This window comes from Rattus norvegicus, chromosome 6 (genome assembly GCF_021556685.1).
Source record: "Rattus norvegicus strain SHRSP/BbbUtx chromosome 6, alternate assembly SHRSP_T2T, whole genome shotgun sequence".
Taxonomy (NCBI): Eukaryota; Metazoa; Chordata; class Mammalia; order Rodentia; family Muridae; genus Rattus; species Rattus norvegicus.
Genome location: NC_141539.1, coordinates 38,048,086 through 38,072,395, shown reverse-complemented (window position 1 = coordinate 38,072,395; position 24,310 = coordinate 38,048,086). Strand labels below are relative to the sequence as shown.

Below are 24,310 nucleotides of genomic sequence, written 5' to 3'. Positions count from 1 at the left end.
GTGTATGCACACGCTCGTGAGTATCAGACCAGAGGTTGGTAAATATTGTTATTGAGACAGGGTCTCATGCTGAACCCATGCTTGCTAACAATCCTGCTAGTCCAGCTAACCAGCTTGCCCAGGTCATCCCAGGATCCCCATGTGAGATCCCATCTGTAGCTCTCAACTGCTGGGTGACAGGCAGGTTACTGACGCCTGTCTTGATGTGGGTGTTGAGAACCCACATCCCAGTGCTCATTCCTGCATGGCAAGCACCTTACCTGCTCAGCCACCTTCCCAGGGCCAGATTTCTCTAAATTTTACGAACCAGAAATTTAATCTGTGCCATATAAGAAAGTACTTAAATAAGCCTTAGTCTTCTGATGTGTTTTTAGTTAGAGAACTATCTTAAGAGCAACCAGTTCTTGTGAAACACTTGTTTGTAATTTACACATTTCTTCAGTTTCACCTGTTGTCTGAACTTCAACTAAAATAGAAATGAACTCTGTTTTTTAAAGATTAAGACTACTTTTACATTCTCATCTATGTTTTAACATTTCTGAACATTAATACTATAAACATCTAACTTTTATAGTTAAAATAATTTCTAACATTGAGAAAGGGGCGGGAGAGATGGCTTATAGGTTAAGCACTGGCTATTCGTCCAGAGGTCCTGAGTTCAATTCCCAGCAACCACATGGTGCCTCACAGCCATCTGTAGTGAGATTGGCTGTGTAGGCGTACATGCAGGCAGAATGCTATATACATAATAAATAAATAATTTAATGGGAAAATAATTGTAGACAACAGAGGGCACCATAATATTGCTGTTATCACTTTAGGTACCCAAAATAAGTCTAGAGCTATGTCAACAGAGTTAGTTCTCTGTTACTTTGAAACAAGGTTTTCCTTGTTTCTGAATGTGAATTTTCTGTAGTCTCTGAGGGGACAATTCTCACAATCCTCTGCCTACAAAGGACTGTTGGGTTTTGGGTTTTTCTACCATATGAGATATATTCATTCATTCTCTCTCTCTCTCTCTCTCTCTCTCTCTCTCTCTCTCTCTCTCTCTCTCTCTCTCCCTCTCTCCCCCTCTCCCTCTCTCCCCCTCTCCCTCACTCCCCCTCCCCCTCCTACCTCCCCCTCCCCCTCTCTCTTTCTCTGTGTGTGTGTGTGTGTGTGTGTGTGTGTGTACGCGCGCGAGTGCATGCATCTGTGTGTTTCTGTCTCCCACCAAAATGTCTAAAGACAATGCAAATGCCACATTTCTATACATTATAGAGGAAGGAAACATGGGATAAACGTCATTTTTTTCCTTCAGAATTTAATCGTTTTCATGTTTATTTAAAATAATATCTAAGAAAAGCCTATGATCTGAGCTCTGGGAATCTTAAAATACAGTTAGCGAACTAGAATGAGCTGTCTGTGATGGATGAGAGAGGTCGGCAGGGCTTGGGCAGGTGCACTGCTTACCAGCGCGCTGTGCCTGCTGAAGCCACATTTAGGCCACCAGCGTACTCTGAGCCATGGCATAGCTGGGGATAAGTCTGATGATAAGTAACAACAGCATTACTTAAAATCAGTTAATTCATGTTTATTATAAGCAAAGGGGGCCAAGTGCTTCCTCTTGAATGAGGATATTCTTTAAAACTTCAAATAATAAAAAGTCTTTAAATACCATGTCCTCAATTACGAAAATAAAATATAAAATTTAATCCTTAAGTAGAAATAGAGCTCATGTCATGCGCTAGTTGCTTCACCTCCCTGAAATACAAGCTATATGAACTCTCTGCTTCAAGTCTGCCCCCACCCCGACCCTCCTCCACTCCCGTCTACCTCCCCAGGGTTCTCTAAGTAGTACTCTAAGAACTAAGTGAGTTCTCTAACCTTAACAAGAGAGAACTATTTCTGGTTGAGAGTATTTCTGTGGTAACTTACACAAACTATAATTTATATAAATAGAAAATGGACAGACAGGAACTACAAAAAATATAAGTTCACATCTGTAAGACTTATGTGAAAATAATCAAGTTATTTCATAGTTGCACCGTGATGTATGAACTATCTGTTTCCGATACTGACAGTGGACCCAGGACGTTGTGCATGCTTGGAAAGCACTCTACCACTGAGCACAATCCAGCCCCCCTTTTATTTTTATTCCTTCGTGATATATATTTTATACAAAAATACAACTAGCAGATGATGAAGCTGATTTTCATAGGAAACCTAAGGAAATTAAGCACTATGGTATATTCAGGTGCAGAAAGGATATATGCTCTGTGTACTTTACAGTTGAGACCCTTCTTTCCTTTATTCTACCGAACTGTGGCACAGAGGGCAAAAGTTATAGTTACTGATTTCCTGAGCAAGAACATAGTGCTTGCACACTTTGCACACCCAGAACTGGTACTCAATGATCGGGCTTCCAGTGGCAATACATGTTGGCAGTTTGCCTTCCCCACTGTAAAAATAAGAGAGAAAACAATTAGACTTTAAAATATGTGATTAGTCTAACTGTCTACTATACTTTAAATACTGAAGAATGAAAATTTCCAAGACAAATCTCAAAAAAAAAAATACTTTCATCTCGAAATTTTAATAAAAACTTTTCTTTGAATGAAAATATAGCTTTACTACACCCTTGTAGGATAATAAATTCAGTTTTAATATTAACATAAACTCCTCAAAAATTTAGTGCTTCATTCTATCAAAGCTTCTAATCAGCTAAATGGCATCTAGTTACGATGCACCTACCCTTCAAGAAGGCTGTTCAACTCAGACTTCCTGTTGTCTTTTGGCGTGTGTTTGGTGAAAATTTCCAGAGCCAGGTCTTCATATTGCTGCTTCTGTTCAGCACTGAGCGTCTCTAAAGACTCCAGTTTAATAAAAGCTTTTGAACAGGTCCCGAAAGCTCTGCTTGCACAAGCACAGAGAGCTAACAGAGAGTAGATCTCAACTGAGGGGATGATGTCTTCATAGTCTCTCAGGTGAAGAGCTAGAAAAGATGGGGCACTTATGTAGCATGAGGTTCTCTGTGCTCTGTGTCCACTGAGGGACAGGACAAGTGAGTACAAATGAGCTTCCCACTCCCAGCCCAGACCATTAATTTTGACAGCTGCCATGTCCTGTCTGTAATCCTTCTGCACCAGAGATAGCATCTTTTCCTTAATGAACTGCAGAGCTAGCATCAGATTTGTCTTTTGAAAATCCATCGGACAGTATAATTTAACAGAACAAATGGAACAACACATCTGTTGCATCTTCTCGGTAGACTTCCACCAGTTAGTTCTGAGGTCAGTGTTGACAAGAAGTTGAATGGAATAATTTTATTTTAAAATTAAAAGACATTCAGTTATAATAAACAAGACTCTCTAGTTGTACCTTTGGAGCATAGCAGTTTCACAGGCAATAGGTGCAAGGTAAATACTATTTCTTATTTTATACTAAGATACTGAAAGAGTAAATATATGGACCTCTTCACCCAATGGGGAGAATCTCAGAAGTGTGTTTTCTTTTAACCTAAGTCTAGAAGTGGCACGTGACTGTGTGAAATATTTAAGCTCCAATATGCCACATTAAATTAAATAATTCATTATAAAATAAGAAATCAAAATTATTTTCTTTATAAAACTGATAGCTATTGGAAAACCTTTTTACAGTCCTATTACCAAGTACAATAAAAGTAAGAATAAGCTCCAAAAGAAACAGTCGGGACAGACCAGAAGTGAACTAAAGCTCTTTATGGAAAACACACACACACACACTCACACACATTCACACACACACACATTCACACACACACATTCACACACACACACACACACACACACACACACACACACACACACCAAAAAAAAAAACCCCAACAGATACAGCAATTTTAAAAAGTTGATATTCTAGATGGGAAAATTCATTATTGACGTATTAGTGATCCCATCTTGGTAAATTAATGTAGTTCTAATCAAAAGTCCAATGAGACCTCATTGAAATTCCCTCATCCTCAAAAAGATTATGAGCTCATCTGGCTGGACAAATACAAAAGGATAGGATACCTAAAAGTCATATTAGAAAGAGGACAGTGGAAAACTTAAATATGAAATAAAACGTGCGTGGGGACTGGAGACGTAACTCAGAGGTTTAGAAACATTTGAAGCCTGTTCCAGAGATCCTGTGCTTGGTTCCTAGCACCCATTGTAAATGTTCATAACCACCGGTACCTGTGGCTTCGGAGCATCTGACACACTCTTCTGGTGTCTGTTGATACTTACACTCAAGTGCCATACACTCACACAGACACATTAGTAATAAAAACAGACTGTAAGTAAGAAAAGGACAGTACTGGCACAGAAATTCAGGAACAGAAGATAATAGCCTAGGAGGAATTAATACATCTGCATGAAGCATGGTAGTCATCAGGCCTCTAATTTACAGCATTTGGCAGTCAGAGACAGAAGGCTGCAACTTGGAGGCCAGCCTAGGATACATAATGAAACACTGTCTCCTCTCCCCTCCCCTCCCCTCCCCTCCCCTCCCCTCTCCTCTCCTCCCTGCCTATCCTCCTCCCCTCCTCCTCTCCTCTCCTCTCCTCTCCTCTTCTTCCCTTCCTTCCCTTCCCTTTCCTCTCCTCACCCCTGTCTAACCTTTGAGTGCTTGGCTTTGACTAGGAAGCATATAAAATCAAATAACAAATATAAGCTGTTTATTATCTACAGTATCTGGCATTCTGTCAACTACCATGTATTATGTTTTTTTAAAAAGTGGGGGAAAACTTCAAAATAAACTATATTCCTAATCGTGACACACATAGGTAAAAGCATAGGGGAGATATTAAAATTAATACAAAGACAAATGAAGAAGCTAGCTCTTCCTAGTCACTGGGCCATTTTCAGATGTCCTGCAAACATTCCATGACATGCCTACCTGTCTTCAGCGCGGTGTCGACGTATCCCTCGTAGAGCTGCCGCTGAGCGAGTATAAAGAAATGGTAGGCCTCTGCTCCTCTCCAAGCATTATCAGTGAACCGACTAGTTGTAGAGAGAACCTCCTCTTCTAGCAAGCCAGCCAAAGCAGAAGTGGCCTGGGAGAAAAGCCAGTGCACTCTGTCAGCCCACACACACACAGCCTCACCACACGAAGCCTAACAGTGCTAACACTAGGAAGGTTAGGTCTGACTGAGACAGCCACACAGCTGCACAGTTTACCATCACTCCTGTCCACGCAGAGTTAAGTTTTCCACGATAGCTCAGTTTTCTAAATTGGTAAGATCAAAGTTTAAAATAGAACTGATTAAACTTTAAGTCAATGTGAAATTTACAGTAAAACAGATATATATTCTAAGAAAGTTTTTTAAATTCTCTGATTAAGAATGGAGAACTTACTAGGCAAATAAACACTATAATAAAAAAATAAAGCATCCAAGAAACTGGCCTTAAAGAAATACAGTTCTCCATATTTCTAAACAAAGTTCTAACTCTGCATACTCATCTGAATGAGGCACTGCTATGTGTTAAGCCCCCTAAAAGAAATAAATGCAGGCCTACAAATAAGAGAGCTTCTCCAGGAAGACAGTTATGATGGCCTGGCATTGTCTGCTACTACAGCTGTGTGTGAGTCCTAGTCACCTCTGAGTTCTTGCCTTTAACTTTCCCGCGCTGGGCGTTTTTCATCTGCTCATGATACTGCTCAATGAGCAGGGCTGACAGCACGTACAGCTTCTTCACACGCAAAGGCTTCGTCCTCTTCTTCGCCTCTTCATCTGCAATCTTTAAACATTTCAAACAGTTGGCAAGATACTTCTTGATGTATATTTGGACAAATAAAATCATTTCCAAAATTAACTGAAATTTGATTCTTTAAAGGAGGAGGGAGAGGGATAGAATGTAATATAAATGTAATTATGTTTCAGATTTTAAAAGCCATGGATGGTCTTTTCTTCAGAATGTAGTCACTTGAACAGAAACTAGCAGTCTTAAAAGTAACATCTATTGAAAAAAATAACTAAATCATACTGGAGAAAGTAGTCTGTCCTTTAGAAGTTGGAATTTAAGTGATTTTGAGGAAATTTATTTTATTAAGTCAAACAAGAAAAGAGAACAGAGTATAAAAATTATGTGTATTAATACTGTATTATGGACATTAAAGGAGTATATTGTTTTAAAATGTGTGCATTTTACAAGGATTTAATTCCAGTTAAAAGCATTTGTTCTTCACAGCCCCCAGAAATTGTGAAACTCTTGGTTAGCTTCTAAACCAAACTCAAAATTGTTTAGGAAGTAGCAAGCTTCTGGCATCCATAACCCCCTTGTTCACAGACGGCAGCAATGCACAAAGCTGCAGTGAGAAGGGCTTTGCTGTGACAGACACTTGTTTACCAAAAACCAGAATGCTTTTTAAAAGCTGTAGAAGAAGACAGAAAACTAATGTTGTAGTTCTAATTTCGTCACGAATTTCTCTGGTTTGGTAGTGATTATGTGCATAAAAATATACCCAAATGGCTCTTCTCACTGGATAGAAGTTCACGGAGATGTATAGACTTCGGGTCTACTGAATTTTGGCTTGTGATGTTTATTTTATTTGCAAGTTTTTTAACGATAAGGCTGTAAGTTAAAAAGGTGATGACTAGAGCAAGGCCCACCTTCAGCAGACCCTGCATTACCTTATACATCAGTTTAGCGGCATCGAAAAAGTAGCTGGCTTTCCTATAGAGTTCAATGGCATCGAGCGTCTTGTTCTTCTCCAGCAGATGTGACGCGTAGCGAGCTAACAGAGACCCGATTTCCTTCATGCTGTGACTTTTAGCCAGTTCAACAGCCTTGTTCCACTAGGGGACAATATACCATTCAGCCACTGAATATTTAGAAGACTTACATTCTAAGATCCCCACAATGCAGCCTGAGTGTGATAAATGATGACGCTGCTTCAGATACAGCAAAGCCATCGCTGTTCCAAGTGTCTGTGAGATCAGAGCAGTCAACCAATTCACAGGCAAGCATTTCAAAATGACTGGATCATCTAATAGGCATTTCTTGGATAAGTACATTTAAAAATGAAAGTCTCAAGATTTATAATCACATTAATCTTACAGTTCTCTTGCTGCATATATTGTAAGCTAGAAAAAGAATCCGTGTTTTTTAGTTTTTATCATAAAACAAAACAACTCCCTTTAAGAAAATACCCATCAGATATAACATTATAAATTATCTTTATAAGATCTCTTAAAACACTTCAAAGAAAATGTGTACAAGAATATACTGATACCAACAGTTTCTGTAATAATCCTGCACTTTGATTTTAGTTAAATTTCAGGGTTTTTTTAAATATTAAATACATGTTTTCTATAAAAGAGAAAGGAAATAGATTTGCCAAAGTAAATATTGATCAAGTAACTCAATTCTTTCCTCAGGCAATGAATGACCATTAACCTGGTCCTTTCTGAGAAACAAAACCTAACCCTAATAAAATGCAGAAAATTATGAAATTACTTCCAGATAAAAACTTGAACATGCAGGTCTGTTCCGTGTTCCCTGTTGGCTAAGCTGTGAGAGCTGCCACTGCTTGTGGTAGCATAAGAGGTTAAGTGCCAAGGCCAGCCTTTCCGTCCTCCACTTACAATAGCTTTGAGTGGCTCTTTCCCCTCCCAGCCCGGCACTGGAGAGCACTGTACGAGGGCATGGTGCGGCCAGCAGCCGTCCGCTGCTCACCTGATTCAGGTGTACGCAGGTGTCCACCGCTGCCTTTGGCTGGTTACACTTCAGGAACGCGCTGACTGCTTGCTCACACATTCCAACTCTCACAAACATCTGGGCTATTTCCTGTAAGCACCAAACACGGTCAGCAGATTTCACAGACCCAGGACATCACTTAGATTTTAACTTACTAAAACTCCACAGGGACACCTGATAACTACATCGGTACTTAGAGTGATTCTTCTTTCCTCCAGGAGGCTACAGGTCAGGATGGGCAGGCATCACAGTGTCCACAGTGGCTCAGGCCCTGAAGACACTGCCCTATCTTCTTTCTTCAGATTAGCAGCCTGAGGCGAGGAGCTTTGCTGTAATTTCAAAACCTGCCTGTGCTACACAGTGAGACTGTCTTAGAAAAGAAAAAACAGGGAAAAACGAAACCATGAATTCTGATGGATAGTATTAAAGAAAGTGATGGTGATGATGACGATGATGATGTGTACCAAAGAGTTGTTATATTCACGCTCCCAATCTTATTAAGAAATACCCCAGGACTTGGATGAGTGAGGCTCAATTGGTAGACTGTTTCCTGGCAAGCACAGAGCCCTGAGTTTGGTTCCCAGCTCTGTGTAAACTAGCAATATGGTACATTCCCAGCACCCGAGACAGAAGCACTAAAAGTTCAAGGTCACCCACGTCGAATAGTGAGTTCAAGGCAGCCTGGGATACAAAACAAATCTAGGAAATGCCTCATGGTCCATGTCTCTAACCACAAACAACAAACAGATGGATGGATGGATGGATGGATGGATGGATGGATGGATGGATGGATGGATGGATGGATGGGCGGACAGGCGGGCGGGCAGACAGACAGTCAGACAGAGAGATGCATGCTGGGGTGGGGGACAGTTTAATGGTCAAGTAGCAGGTTTGAATCCTAGCAAGGCAAAAGTCAAGAAGGAAACCAGAAACACTGCCTTCATCAGTTTCAGAAGCTAAACCCAAAACAGCTTCCTCAGAGGTAGCTGAGGCCCAGGCAACTCCCACGCCAACCTTACTGCCATCTTTTTGTCTCTTGAAACGTTACTAATTGGAGTTTTCTCTCCCTCAAAAATACTGGGAGTGGGTGTGCTAGTGAAATGGCTCAGTGGTTAGATTCTCAATGGTTAAGTGGCTGCTCTGATTCCCAACATCCTCAGAGGCTCACAACCACCTTTACCTCCAGCCTCAGGGGATCCGCCCTCTTCTGGCCTCTGAGAACACTGCATGCATGTGGGACACAGACATCACGTGCAGGCAAAACACCCACACATGTATCAAATAAATAAATAATAAATAATAAATAAATAAATTTGGGTATATAAATACATATTTTGTGCCCAACAACATTTTTAAAAGTAACGCCTATACTTTTCTTATAAAGTAATATGTTCTAATTAAAAAATAAAATTTATGAAGCACAAAAAATAGAATTCTTCAAAATTTGTGACCTATAAAAATCCCCTCTTAATACTCTGGCACTGTTCTGCAGCCTCTGTGTCTGTCCCTGAAACTTTAATAACCGAAGGCCTACACAAGGACATGCTCTGGCGAGGCACTGAGCACCCCAGTGACTTCTCCCTGCAGCTCAGGCGTCCTCTAACACTGGCAGACTGATTTCAAAAGACAAGCATCACCTCATGTCTAAGAAATGATGAGATTAGAGATTAACGTCCAGTTTTTGTTGCTGCAAAGGATATTTCCTGACTAAAGATAATATTTTATAAATAACCCAACACCAAAAACTAAAATTTGGAATACTTACTGGAAGTAACTTGTGGTTTTCTGGAAGTGAATTGGCAAGATTCTCTAACCCCTCGTAATCTTCTAGCATATAATAGCATTCGGCTAGGCGCTCCTGGTTCCTGCCTTTCACATAATATTGTACAGCATTCATCCTGTGGGTGAAAATAAACCCTCACAATCAGTATGTGAGTCTCCAGGTAAACAAGAACTTCCATAAAAATATCCTTTCATAAGGGTGTATTTGTGTTCCTTTATCATGTTGAGTTATACAATACTTTAACACATACAATGTTTTAAGATCTGAGGAAAATGGGGTATATTCTGCCTGTAATATTCTTTGAATGCTCTCACATAAACAGTAGCATAGAAGTACTTGTATTGCTGACATAAATAAGCATATTGATCCCAGTGAGAACTTAACAATAAAACAATGCTTTCTGAAAACAATCTATAACAAGACAATATAAAATAATTTACTATGGTCAGAGCTAAATCATAGATAACTGTACAGAGAATCTCTTGTGTACTGTGTGGGAGCATCCCCTCTCAATAAAACACTGTAGGCCTGTTAGCAAAAGGCAGGAAATAGAAGGTGGGAGTTCTGGCAGAGAGAGAGGAACTCTGGGAAATAAGTGTGAGAACATTCACACCAGACTCCAAGTAGACAGATTATGAAACTGAAGAGAGGTAATCAGCCATGTGGCAGACACAGAGTAGAATAAACAGGCTATGTAAGTTATAAGCAGACAGAAAACAAGCCCTCATTTAAGGCCATAAGCATTATTAATAAGCAATAAGCTTCTGAATCATTATTCGGGAACTGGGGCACAGGTGGAATAGCTCATGGCTACATATCACATCCTAGGTGTGATCTCAAAAGCAGCAGAACGCTTTCTCAAGCTAGCTACACGATTCACGTGTGCAGATGGCAGACTTATACTGTGCTCATCCCTCAGGTCAAGGATGTCCTACATCCAGAGAGCAAGTGCATTACAGAAACATTTGAATTTTAGGATGTAGAAGGGCCTTCGCTCTGACAGCACTATTTCCTGGAGAAGCACTCTGGGTAGCAATAACTCTAAGCATGCAAGAATGCATCAGGCACCCAGGTAGCTCACACACCACTTCTGTCGATCAGCAAAGTAGTCTCCAATGGCATTGTGGGCTTGTTCCAGGAGACTGTCGTCTGCGTCACCAGATCCAGTTTTCAGGAGTTGCAGTACTCTGAACCAGTCCCCCAATTTCAGCCTCAGACCAATAGCAAGGTCTCTACCAAAAGAAAAAAAAGTATTCGTTCATCATTGATCCACTCTATAAAACTTGTCAGTTGCCTGCTCTGTGCTAGACACAGTTCTGGGTGCTTTGAGTATGTCTAAGCACTCTGGAAACAGCCTGCCCAATAAGAGGAAGCTGGGGCAGGGCAGAAGTTACAGGCTGAAGGTGTGTCCTCTCAGAATGTCATGTTGAAACTTAATCCCTATTGTGGTAGCATCAAGACGTGGTGCACTTGGGGAAGTGATTAGGTCCCAATTGTGAGATGAATAACAGCTTAATGAGAAGGGCGCCAGAGAAAACTGCCGTCCTTCTGTCCTTCTGCCCGTGAAAATTCAAGGCACCATCCTGGAAGCACAGATGGGCTCCTACTGGACATCAAATCTGCTGGACCCTCAGCCTTGGGCTTCCTAGTCTCCAGAACTGTGAGAAACCACCTCTGTCCTTTATAAATTACCCAGACTGAGGCACTTTTGTCACAGCAATAAAACAAAACAAAACAACAACAAACAAATAAGAAACACCAGAGTAAAAAGCTGTTTCTGAGCTGGTAGGCAGTGGTGCATGCCTTTAATACCAGCACTCGGGAGACAGAGGCAGGCAAATGTGAGTTTGAGGCTAGCCTGGTCTACAGAGCATGTTCCAGGACAAGCAGGGCAACACAGAGAAACTTTGTCTCAAGAAACAAACAACAAAAAAAGCTGATTCAAGTCTTCTTTTCCTAGATTTCCTACTTGTTAAAGAAACTAATTATCTGCTGAATAATTAATTCTCTTTTGATTTTATCTCTCTTGATTTTTATTTTATGATTCCTGAGAGACGAAAGTTAAATAATGGTCTTAGTAACTAAAATCCAAATTATGGCTATACAATAACTAATAAAAGCCTCCAGTCTCCACAGACCTAGCAACCTTTCTCTTTACCAAATGAACAAAATCTCAGTCACCATGTATGGATTAACACATAAAGAAGAACAGTGGGCCATGCTCAGCACCAGCCTGAAAGCCTGGCATGGCTGCTGCGTCTGTGACCCGGCACTGGACAGCCAGCCAGCCCCTGGGCACGTGCTGGCCAGCAAGTCCAGCCAAAACTCCAAACTCCAGTGCAATGAGAGACCATGTCTCACGAAGGTGGAAACACCCACCACTGACCTCTGACCTCCACAATCATGCACATGTGCAAACACACACACACACACACACACACACACACACACACACACACACTTTAAAATAATAAATAAAATAAAAGCAGAGAAGAAAACTGCTCCCAATTTATAAAATATAAATTAATGAGGCATGGGAAATGCCCAGGTTGTAATCCAAAATGAAAATTACTTTCTAAAAGAAATTAGTCTACTTTAGAGTCTCCATGGTGAACACATGAACTGAAAATGCTCAGGGGTGGCTGCTGTTATCAGTTACCTTCTGTCCATGTCTAGATACATTCTTTCGGCCTCTTCGAACCTGCCAAAGTAGGCAATAACTTCAGCCTGCTTCATGGACTCACTCTGCAGGTTGCCCAGGCGCTTCACAAATTTGATGCCTTGATAATCCTTACAGCGTACAAATGCTTGCTGCGCGGTGTACAAGTCCAGCTTCTGCAGGGCAGCTTCAGCCAACAGGCGCCTTCGTTGTATAAAGAACACAGAGAAACCATTACATATGACTAATAACAAGTCTTGTACAGGATTCAATCAACACAGCATGGTAAAACATATTCTGGTGGATTCTGGTGAAAATGACTATTTTAGCACATGCAAATGCTTTTTCATGTAACATGCTTACACTGAGCATGACATATGAAAAGCAGGTTTCTATAGTTTAAGAAGAAAAGCAAAAGGAGACACCAGTTGCAATTAGGATGCTAATGTGTGAACAAAGAGTGACAGAGTTGGGACTTTGAAAGCATACACCTGACCTGGGGGATGATGGGGTTCTTTAAAATACCAAAGTCGAGGATGTGGATTGTCCTCTATGAATTGAGACGCATCTTCAATTCCAACTTTCTCGATCAACGCTCGGCTATCTCGAAGGGACCGGATCTCAAAATTCATTATGTAATCCTTGCTAGGGTGCTCTGGGTTCTGAAAGTGAAGGTGAGATAGGGAATTCAGAAGGATGTCTTCACTGTCTATACAGATAAAATAAAATAAAACAAACTACTCTATCACACTGTGATTAGAATGAAGAAAAAGAAATTCCCACATTTGGGTCTGAAGAGTTATTTGGAAAACACAGAGATGGAGTCTCCCATGAGCAATCAGGCTTCCTACACAGAGGTGCTGACGACAGCAGAAAGGGTCCCTCGGGTTTCTCTCAACTCCACTTCCCCCAGGTGTAATTCTTTTCTTCACACTCCTACCCTGCCTTCACTAGAGCACAAAACCCACATTCAGCCACTTCTCCTCCCTCGTCCTTCCATCCACTCTTACCACAGGAGATGGTGCTGTGGCTTCAGGGCTACGGAGCAAGAGAGATGAGAGAAAGGAGAGTGTCATCACCTCTTCCTACCCTAACTCAGCATGCTCACCAAAACAACAAAACTCAAGGTCCATCTCCAGGGAGAGCCACAGGGCCAAAGAAAAGAAACAAGTAGGCACAGTAATTCACCAGTGTCCACACAGCCATGCAATGAAGGAAAGGAGCACTCATGACAATTAGATCCCCTGTGAAGAGCAGTAACAGGTGAGTCCTAAAGTGCAAACAGAGCAAACCAGCTCCTCCTTACACCTAACTAAGCACTGTGACAACGTCTGAAATCCTTAGGAGACTCTGGAGGACCAAGCAGGAATTAGCGAGGAAGGAGTATGAGGTTTGGGTTCAAACACACCACTGTAACGTTATTGCTCCCCATGTGACAGAGCCTCCTCATCTACAGAGGACGTGTGCACAAGGCCACAGGCCAACCCAACACCTCAGGTAAAGGTGAATGCTAATTTCAGTTTGACTTGTGTTTCTTCTTTAGTCACCAACAACTTCTCATGGTCTTCTTTGAACATAAATGCTTAAAGGAGCCCACATTGCCCATGATGCCCCAAAGAGAAGTGGAACCTCCCATCTTTTTTCATTTAGTAAGTTCTGCGTGTAGTCAGCCAAGTAGGTAACACAGAGTTCAACTCTCCACCTCAAGTTTAACCCTTCTCAGCCCAAGGCACCGATCGATACCAGGTACTCCTTTCTCTAATACTTGATCCATACAAACCTGCCCAGTGTGTGACGATCTCAGAGCACATCTAACCAAGGTAAATTATAGTTTCTAAAATACATCATCCAAGTCAATATGATAATCAGCTACAAAACCAATGGCACGACGTTCTGGAACTTAATGCAATAAACAACCAACAGTGACTTTTGAAAAGTGTTCAGCCTTTTACACTTCCATACATAAGTACTATTGCAAGTAAAGGAGAGCCAGGTCTCTCAGTGCTGCAGCCCTGCTACCTCCGCTGCCCTCCTGTGAGTGGCAAAGCCCAGCCGACTGAAAGATTCTTATGAACTGCTCAGAAAAAATAGAGCAAAGTTATCAATAATTTTGTAATTATTTATGCATAACATTAAACAGCTTAAAATTAGAGTAAGAAAACAAAATAACATGTTCTAAATCTTGACATTAAATGAATTAGATAGAACTACCAAAAAAGGAAAGAAAGGTGAAGAAACCTAGGGATGTCAGTCTAGACTGGAAAGCCTATTAACTGTTAAATGCAGTTTAGCACGGGACGCCTGGGCCAGGAAGATGGTTCGGGGGATGAAGGTGCTGCTGACCATCCCTGGAACGTGGGCAGTTAAAGGAGAGAACTGACTCCCGAAAGTTGTCCTTGGATCTTCACGTGTGCACTGCAACACACGCCAACTGGCACACATGCACATACACATGAATATGTGTAATTAAAAAATTATTAGTGAAAATGGAGGATAAAAATGCTAACAATTCTTCCTCACCTGAAAGCATGGACTGGTCCTATTCCAGTTATCTATTGCCATGTAATACACCCCCTATAGCATGCTGTCATAAAATACATTTTTATTATGTTCAAAAAAAAATAAAGTTTCCTTTGGTGACTGCTAGTTAATTTAATATACATACGTGTACTCTTGGGCTTAGTTATAATATTCTGTTCATATCATTTTAATCTTTTCAGGTTTAAATTTTTTCAGACTGATCACAGGACTTCATCTGACCTAACTCTTTTTTTTTCCATCTTTATTAAATTGAGTATTTCTTATTTACATTTCGATTGTTATTCCCCTTCCCAGTTTCCGGGCCAACATCCTCCTAGCCCCTCCCCCTCCCCTAATATCTGGGTGTTCCCCTCCCCATCCTCCCCCAATTACCCAGGCTGCCTGGTGCCACATCTCATGAGTTTTCAGGGACGTCTGATAACAGCAGGTACCCTTCTCTGTCTCACACTTATTATCCCTCTCCTTTTCTTTCCTTGTGAATTTTTTCCTTGGCCACAGGCAATTTCCTTACAAGAATGCCTTACTAGGCCTCAGTTAATTACTCAACAGGGAGCCCCTGCATAGTTACAAAATTCTTGCTCTGTGCTCCTGTCTCTGATACTCTGTCCCTAGAATTTTAGCTATGTTTTCTCATCCAAGATACTTATTAATGTAGAGGATTTCCCAGCTCTTTCCAGGCTCCCCTCATTCCCGTACAGTGACAGCAGTAAGTGGAGGGAACCATAAGTTAAGTCCGTTGCTTTGTTTGCTCACAAGATTTATTGCCCTTTATTGGCTGATAGTCTCTTGGGAATCTTTTTATTTCTTTTATCCAGTTCTGGGAATTCTTTTTGTATTTATTCCCCAAAAGAATACTCTGAGCACTATTTGTATACCTTGCTTCCAAAGTTAAGTTCTCGACAGTAAAATTTTGTTTCGTAGAATATTGTTCATGGAGCGAAGCCTGGTCCTTATTATTAGATTAGCATCTACAGACTCAATTGTACTATTTGACTATAAAATGAATATTTTGCTAATTTTATAAATGTTTGATTTCTACTTTTAGTTATCATATGTAAAACATAAAAGACAATTATGTAACATATATGGTATATCTCCTGACAGTGATTTAACATATGATAAATCGTGGAGCTGAAAAGCATAAGAAACATATAAGAAAGTAAGGTTTTAATTATTGGGATGTATAGATGTAAAGCCTTTAAAAACTTAATTTAAATACTTTCAATTTCAATAAATTAGCCAATAATATAATTTATATACCATAACATTAAGAATATGCAGTCTAAAGTTGGAATAATGGAAACTCAATTTACTATTAAAAAAAAATTATTAGTGAAAATGGAGGATAAAAATGCTAACAATTCTTCCTAACCCTGGAAATGCTACTGTTTGTCTTTTTAAGATTACCTAAGAGTCTAGAATTCCTTGTTTTCAGAATCTTTTCTTTTCAGATTGTTGATTAAAATTAAAGTTAAGACGGAAAAGCGTTTTGTACAATGGTGCTGATATGATTACGTGATTTCTGCTCACTCTTCCCACCCGAGTCTGTCTTCACACTTCCCAGTGACAGCTGGGAGGACAGATTCTACGATGTTCAGGCAATATTGATTGAAATTGCTGGCCGGTAGAATTTCTACTAGTTTTTGAAACTTTGTTTTCATTTTTTTCTATATTGATTTAATTCTACATAGCAACCACACTTTTTTTCAATTAGACATAAATACACTGGCTGAAAGTCACTGATACAGCACACCCCTGCTAGATGATGAGGACTCCAGAAGCTGACTCTGTCAAAGCATGACATCAGCCACTTTAATGGAGTCTACCCACCTCTGACTCTGTTTATAAAAGGGCATTGGAAAAACATACCTTCTAAAAAGGTCCCAACACCTAAGACTTGAACCGAGCAAACAGCACATTTAAAAAGATGCTTTTCTTGCATATGCAAGGATAACAGGGAAGGGCTACTCTCTGATGTTCCTGTGTGCGGGTGAAAGACAAGAAACAGGCTCACTGTTTCACAGACCATGTACCTAAACACGGGAATGATCTCTCTCTTTACCTTGCAGAACTATGGATACCTTGCTATCCATACAGAAAAGCCCACCAGTCAAATGTGGCAATCCTCAGGTGCAACACCCTATAACTCCATTCTAGTATTTGCTGACAGCTTTTAAGCTCCACCCTTCTCCCTGCGTCCGCCCCACATGCAGCAGACTGATTAGAAAGCCCAGGTGCTTTCAAAGACCTTATGGGAACCCAGACTTCCACAGACCATCAGCCCCGACCCCAGAAGCCACGCACAGTAAGCAATGAGTAAGGCTGGACCTGCGGCCTTAATTACCAGTTCACCCTGTAGTCTACTCCCAGCTGGGCCACCGTGCTGCCTGTCACACAGGCGGCTCAGTCGAGGGCTGCAGCAGAAATGGAGGGTGTGGTTGTTAGTTACCTTAAGTATCTCATCCAAGAGCACAGATTTAATTTCCAAATCCTCAAAGTTGCAAATATAGCCAGAGGTCTGAATGGGTTCCTTTAAAGACATAAAAAAAAGGGGGTTATGACTCATCATACAAAACATGCCCCCTCAAGGAGTCCTCATTTTAAACAACATTGTCAAGACTTGCAATCAGACAAAAGACCCAGAATGTCACTAATGCCATATGCCCATCACCTAAATAATTACCACACTGCCACACATGCCACTCATCTCTGCTGGAGTCATATTTCAACTCTACACTTTCATACAGCTCTTGCCTGACCACATTATGATATGCATTGTATTTGGATTCGATTAGGACATCTACCACACAAATCCCACAGCTACTGAAGTCTGCCCCCTATGTACCTGACATGCTGCCTACATAAGACTTTATTTGCTAACATATAAATACATGTATGTTACACGTATGTCTCTTATTCTACAGATGGTTGCAAAAAAAACTATGTAGGACCTGCATATTATAATTATATATTATAATTATAAAGTAGCTGCCCTACATCCTTAGCAAAAAAAAAAAAAAAAAAGAAAGAAAGAAAAAGATGTTCTATAAGCCAAAATAAGTACTCTGCCAACTACTTCGTACCTCCAAGAATGGTACAGAAGAAAAAGGAATAATAGTGTCTAAAAATGGAAATCATCAAATTTTCATTATTTATAAGTATGCATAATTATACTATGCTATTATAAAATTGTGATAAAAGAAAGACACCAAAATGGTGAAAATAAAAAGTAAAAATTCAATATGCCTAAGATTGAGGCTCATTATGACACACAGTAGACATGTCTAATTGGATTTTAAGTATTTTTTTCTTTGAAAAATCACAAGTTGTCAGTTAAAAATCAAATTATATGAGAAAAGTTTATATAAGATCTTTTAATTATCTTTAAAAATGTGATTGTATTGCATAAGGCAGATAATACATTTTTACGGGTAACAAACACACATAAACAGCCAGGCCTGGCAGTTCACCCTGTAATCCCAGCACACGGCAGATGGAAGCAGGAAATTACAAATTAGAGGCGAGCCTTTGTTATATAGCATGGCCCTGTCTTGGAAAAACAAGCCACATAGATGCATACACGGAATCACAACAAAATTTAATGAAAAGAATATGTATCGAGATGTTTCTCATAGAGTCTTTTGTGTGTTTTAATTAATTTGAAACTATCGAATAAACCAAATATATTTGTATAAACATGTTTATCATAAAAATCATTTTAATTAAATACTATAACAAAGAAAAATGGTTAAAAGATGAAGTCACAAAAGATAACCTGTGGATTAAAAAATATACCACCATCCTGAAAAAAAAAGTTCAAAAATGTGAATCGTTCCTTTTAATTTTGTAATTCTTCGCTGCGGGATACCTTAGGGTCTCTGTTCTATGTAACAGAACTGATAACTATGCAAAAAGCATATAATTTGGATTATAAGATTACTGCTTTAATAAAAGAGTCTTTAAATGATGGGGAAACAGAGAAGGGAGAGTGGGAAAGGAGAAGGAAGAGCAGAGTGAAGAATTTCAAAGTGGTTTATAAACGCTGGTCTACAAGTGATGTGCAAATGGTGTTGGGTCATTCGTCCTCCTGGAAACTCTGCATCTGCTTGAATTACAATGGTCTCTTTTCTGTGGCTGTAATAATCATTGTGAGCAAAGCGACCGAGGGAAGGAAGCTTGCACCTCTGACTCACAGTCCACCACTGAGGGAGGTCAGAGCAGGAACTCAACAGCAGCTTAAAGCAGAAGCCATGGAGTAACGCTGCTCACTGGCTCACTCAGCCGGAGTTCTTTAAAGTAAATGTTTCTGTATACGCATGTTCTAGCTTCATGTACACCTGCGCTTGAGAAGAGAGCACCAGATCCATCCCACTACAGATGGTCGTGAGCCACATGTGGTTGCTGGAATTGAACCCAAGACCTCTGGAAGAGTAGACCTTAACCTGTGAGCCATCTCTCCAGCCCTCAGCCAGCATTCTTAATAGAGCCCTGAATCAACTCCCCAGGGAATTGTGCCAGTCAGAGTGGGCTGGCCCACCTATATGGATTAACAATTAACATGATACCCCACAGATACGGTCACAGGGCAATGTGATCTGGACAATCCTTCCATTGAGATTCTCATCATGGGTAATGCTAGACTGTGTCAAGTTGACAGAGCTAACTAGGCCAATTTATATCAACTAACACTGTTTTTCAAAATACAGCAGTAATTCATCCATACCTCAACTAAACACAGTGTGTCATATTAATAAGCTACAAAGCAGGGTACACGCAATAAGCAGTATGCAAGGTCTATATTTTTATCAAAAACAGGCATCCAAGCCTTGGTACACTATGCTGTATCAAGACACCCCGGGGTCTCTCTCACTCAGCACTCAGAGGCCTCACAGCTGTGTAACACCGCAGGCTTCCTGAAGTGTCCTGACTGAGCTCATCATCAGCACACAGTGACTCACTGAGGCTTGAACATGCCTAATTAATTAGATTGAGAGATTATGTTACCAAATTTTACCCTCACTTCATAAATTAGACAAGAGGCTTAAGAGGTTTTGAAAACGAATCTGCCAGCTCCAGGGATCACTGATAACACAAGCAACTGTGGAATGGTAAAGCTAGCCCCTCCCTCTCTCACAACAGGGAAACGGAGATCGTTTATCTATCCTCTCACGAAAAAAAAACCTATCCAGCTCCCAACTGTCAGACCACAGCTCATCTCCCGAGTGCTAATGTGGAGGAAGAGGGTACTGTGTAGCTGTGTCCAGGCACCCTCACAGCCTCTGAGCAGCTGGAGGAAGGACCCGCAGAGCAGCTGAGCTAGCATGGAGCACAGAGGGCTGCAGCCTCGGGAAAACAGAGAACAGAGCAGCACAGTGTATAGATTCCTCACCATGCTCAAGTCATTTTCAAAGTTGATCTAGCTCTAAATGTAACAGAAATTGAGTTATTCGTCAAGCTAGAAAACAAACTCAAGTAAAGAAAATAATGATTTTTTTAAATAAAGGCTAGTCTGTTAGAACTACTTAACAGTCTCCTCCAGACAAAGGTTTAAAGGTTTGACTTGGTGCTAAATTGACACTGCACACCCTGCACAAGCGTAGTAAGAGCCCACTCGCTGGGCATCTAACAACTGGCTAACAAGGAGGAGGGCGAAGAACAGAAGGACTCTAGCATTCGGAAACCATTCTTCCATTTCAAGGTTACCCTGTGGACACCTGTCAAATATCCACACTTGTTTTGTGGCAAGGGACAAAATGCCCTTAGGTCCTTGCAAGAAGCCAGGCAAAGGTAGTAGTCCAGGATGTCTTGTCTTTGAACCACTTCTCGGGGTCTAAGAATGACAAAAACATGAGGCTCCTAAATGCCTTAACAGAGCCTCTAAGAGTAACTGACGATGATGTCATTACCAAAGAGCCAACGGACCTCCAAAGAGAAAAGACAGAAACGCCCGGTGTTTTAGAGGAGCAACAGCTCAACACTAAACCAATGGCTGCAGAAAACCTCTGACAGCTCGAAGCCCTGAGTATGCAATTTCTTCCGAAGAACAAACAAATCAATATGGATAAGTGAGACATTAGCTCATCTCCTGTGATTTACACTAGTGAGGGAAACAGAATATTCTACATTGAAAATCATCAGTGATCAAAATTGTTTCTAAAAATTATCTTTTTGATTGAGTTACATATTAATTTATTTTATACTGCCTAAGCACATGATAATAAGCATTGGTTCAGAGAGGACTGAGGGACAGAAGAATCCAAAACAGAAAAGCTAACGGGTGCAGTTCCCTCTAGAGAAACCTGTGCCATGCTCCTTGGGATGTCTTTCTTTCTCAGTACATCTCTTGCTCTCTTAACTCTCATACTTAAGCTCTTTATTAAAAATGTGTTATTAAAATGTTTTAATAAAAACAACCAACTCTTTCAAAAACATCAGCTGATGCAGCTATAAATAGAAAAGACCTGAAAATTAATGAGAAAATATAATGGACAGAAGAAAAGGCAGTCACAGTGTGTGTGAGGGGACCTGAGAACAGAAAGGTGCAGACGGGTGAGTGGGCTGCAGAATAACAAAGGTGAGGTAAGTGTCTCTAGACACACAAGCATGGAGAATGAAGAGACAAGGCCATTTCAAAAACACAGCAAATAAACCTGGTGACTTTCTTGACTTTTCCTTGAATTTTGATAAGAGAAAAAGAAACCAGGGCTATTGAATGATTGTCACAGTTCCGTGTTGGTGGCCTCAGTTTCGGTTTCAGTTAAGGTCTGAACCGTGGTCCTCGATAGCCCAGGCTGGCCTCAAAGAGCATGGTTCTCCTCTTCAGACTCTCCTATACGAGGATTACAAGCGTATGTCTCCCTGCCCAGCTGAGTCCATCTTTTAACAGACTAAGTAAATGCCTAGGAAGTGCTTTTTAGAGAAAGCAAAGATATTTTAGAGGGATTATTCCCACTTTGAACAAAATATTTTTAAACCCTACAGCAATTTTTAAATGTATTTTCACAGATGTATGCCGCAATGCTGATACATTTCTCAAAGGAAAAGGGAGGAATATCCGGATTTTGAGTTTGGTTCATTATTTATACTGTCAACATGTATTCCTTGGCCGTACCTCAGGATCCAAGTTTCTGAAGACATACATTCTTGTCTTCTCCATCATTGCAAACAAATCGGGATTGTCCTTGGCCCATTTCATATCCCAGACATCTTTGCGCTCCAGTTTTAGCAACTCGCCAACAACTTGCTGCCCTGTACTGTCTGTCACCCGAGTGTCCAAGTCAAAGAATGTCAAGACTCCCGCGATGTCAATGATGGCAAGGCGACTAGAAGTCATGGGAGGGAGGGGAGGTTGTAAGATACATTCAGTGATCATGAAGTCAAACTGCCTACAGCCCTTCTTCAGGACCCTTTATCAAAAACCTGGAATATGGTGGAAATCACTTTAAAACTCTTTAAAGGAATTTAACTTCAGAAGACAGAAACTATTCTTCATTTTGCTACTTTATAAGAAAAATGTATCCAAAAGCAGACAGTATCAAAATATAAAATAGTTAATGTTAAGTTTCAAGAATAAAAATTTTAAAAAGGGCTGGAGAGATGGCTCAGCGGTTAGAGCACTGACTGCTCTTCCAGAGGTCCTGAGTTCAATTCCCAGCAACCACATGGTGGCTCACAACCATCTGTAAAGAGATCCAATGCCTTCTTCTGGTGTGTCTGAAGACAGCGACAGTGCACTTATATATAATAAATAAATAAATCTTTAAAAAAATTTTTTTAAATTTTAAAAAGTGCCAGGATTTCCATTTAAACAAAAACTTTTAACTGTACTCAACAAGTTCACCCGTCAGCACACTACCACACAAATCTAGCCATCCCAACGTAAAGTCTAATGCCCAGGAGAAGTCTTTGGTACCTGGAGTTGCAGTTCAGAGATAACTGGCAGGCTCGGCAATCCAGAGAATACTTTTGAATCAAAGCAACATTGGGAAAGCTGTACCTCTGGATGACGCCAGATTCACGGCCCTATGGAAATGACCTTTGGTTACTATAGCATATTGACCATGAGTATCAAGCTCTCAATGCAGGCCTCTTTATGCCCATGTTTTTAAAACCAGAGTGACAGTAACCTAGCAAGTGCCCAATTCTGCTGTTTGACTCCTAACTTGAGTCTTTTAACAACAGCTGTAGGCAGTCTAATTTTTCCTCATAGAATATTCAAGAAGGAGGTCAGGACAAAGACTTTGTAATACACTGACTCTTACTGTCAAAAAAGAAACATCTAAGGCTGCTTATCATTTAGGTTAATATTCAGGGTAGACTAAAGGCTACAAAGTAGCTGCTCATTTATATCCCACAGATATGAAATGGAAGGTCACCGTATGGAACAGCTGATCCTGGAGTCTAGCCCTCCTCCTACAGCTTTGACCTAGAGCATCAGCCTCTGGCAAGAAGAAAGGTCACCTAGAAGCAGCAACACTTGAGTGTTATTTAAAACTTGTCACAGGATATATATCCATTTCCTGGGCAGGCCTGACTGCACGGATCACAGCAAATGCAGCAGTGAAGTGGGGCCATGACTAGCTTTCAACTCTCCTGCCTTGAGCCATGGGCAGCACTGGGTAAGAGAGGAAGGCCTACATAGCTCATCTTTACCTCCCCTCTTTAGCCAAAGAGCAAGGATTCCTCGGTATGATGCTCAAGCAGGATCTATCAGAAAAGTGGGGAAGCCATAGGATACAAGGTCCTTAAAGAGTGGTTCACCAAGTGAGCTGACGGCTAGAGAACTCAGCGGGGACAGGGAAGCCTCGGCTGGAGCAACTCAAACTCACTGCTGACTCAGTTACTTCTGAAGTTCGTGTTTTCAAATGTCAGCGCTCAAGAAAGAACAGTATACCATTGCTTCTGTTTTTAGATTTTAGCAAACTACTGCCATAAATTCCTCAACTCTACTAGCTGGAGAATACATCACTTCATCCTAAGGTTTATGAATGTAGTTCAGCCGAGCCAGTATAGGTTCCTGGGCTACACACAGGAGCAAAAATCCTCTAAGGTCAATGCTTCCCATACAGCCTCTGCATCGACCAACTGTGTAGGGCTTTCGACCCAGGGTCAACTCCACATGTGTCCCTTCTCAGCTGACCACTGCCCTGCTGATTTTATAAGTAGTTAACATTTTGCAAATGACTAATAAGATGTGCACGAACCTCAGAACTTCCTCATTTCTTCTATCAGATTTAGAGAAACACAAGACACCCACAAGATGGCAGTCTACATCAAAAATGCTTGCTTACCCTTGCTCTGTAACCCAAACAATAACAATTCATAAAATGAGTTTATTTCAACTTACCACAATCAATGTCTTATCAGATGCAGTTATGGCACAAATTGGATCCCTCGTACCCTAAAATTAATCAATCATTTTATGTAATATTTATTGAAAAACAAAGGTGGTCCAAAACCCACATGCAATTTATTAAAATCTAATAATAATACATTTGTCAATGTAACAATTTTATTTACTGAGTACCTACTATGTGTCAGTCACTGAAGTAAGTACTATGCTACTTCAATGAAATCTTGATCCCTAGGGGACTACTTAAAAACCAACTTGCAAAGACTATGGAGCAA

At 40.6% G+C, this 24,310-nt stretch overlaps 1 protein-coding gene across 2 annotated transcripts in view; it reads right to left on the bottom strand.

The window, feature by feature from the left end:
- Positions 1-1,552: 1,552 nt before the first annotated feature.
- Positions 1,553-24,310, bottom strand: part of Wdr35 (WD repeat domain 35) — a 59,854-nt gene continuing 37,096 nt past the window's right edge. Inside the window, exons 15-28 of one of the 2 annotated variants that reach the window (XM_087554386.1) lie at positions 24,030-24,083; positions 22,596-22,705; positions 21,795-22,005; positions 17,133-17,213; positions 12,668-12,804; positions 12,143-12,346; positions 10,569-10,715; positions 9,466-9,598; positions 7,680-7,790; positions 6,635-6,799; positions 5,601-5,741; positions 4,900-5,056; positions 2,734-2,974; positions 1,553-2,440 (exon numbers count right to left, since the gene is read on the bottom strand). In XM_087554386.1, the coding sequence (XP_087410512.1) occupies positions 2,290-2,440; positions 2,734-2,974; positions 4,900-5,056; positions 5,601-5,741; positions 6,635-6,799; positions 7,680-7,790; positions 9,466-9,598; positions 10,569-10,715; positions 12,143-12,346; positions 12,668-12,804; positions 17,133-17,213; positions 21,795-22,005; positions 22,596-22,705; positions 24,030-24,083 (2,043 nt within the window). In that variant the 3' untranslated portion in view covers positions 1,553-2,289. The remainder of the gene's footprint in view (positions 2,441-2,733; positions 2,975-4,899; positions 5,057-5,600; positions 5,742-6,634; positions 6,800-7,679; positions 7,791-9,465; positions 9,599-10,568; positions 10,716-12,142; positions 12,347-12,667; positions 12,805-17,132; positions 17,214-21,794; positions 22,006-22,595; positions 22,706-24,029; positions 24,084-24,310) is intronic. The other variant, NM_001099340.1, reaches the window with a different exon arrangement.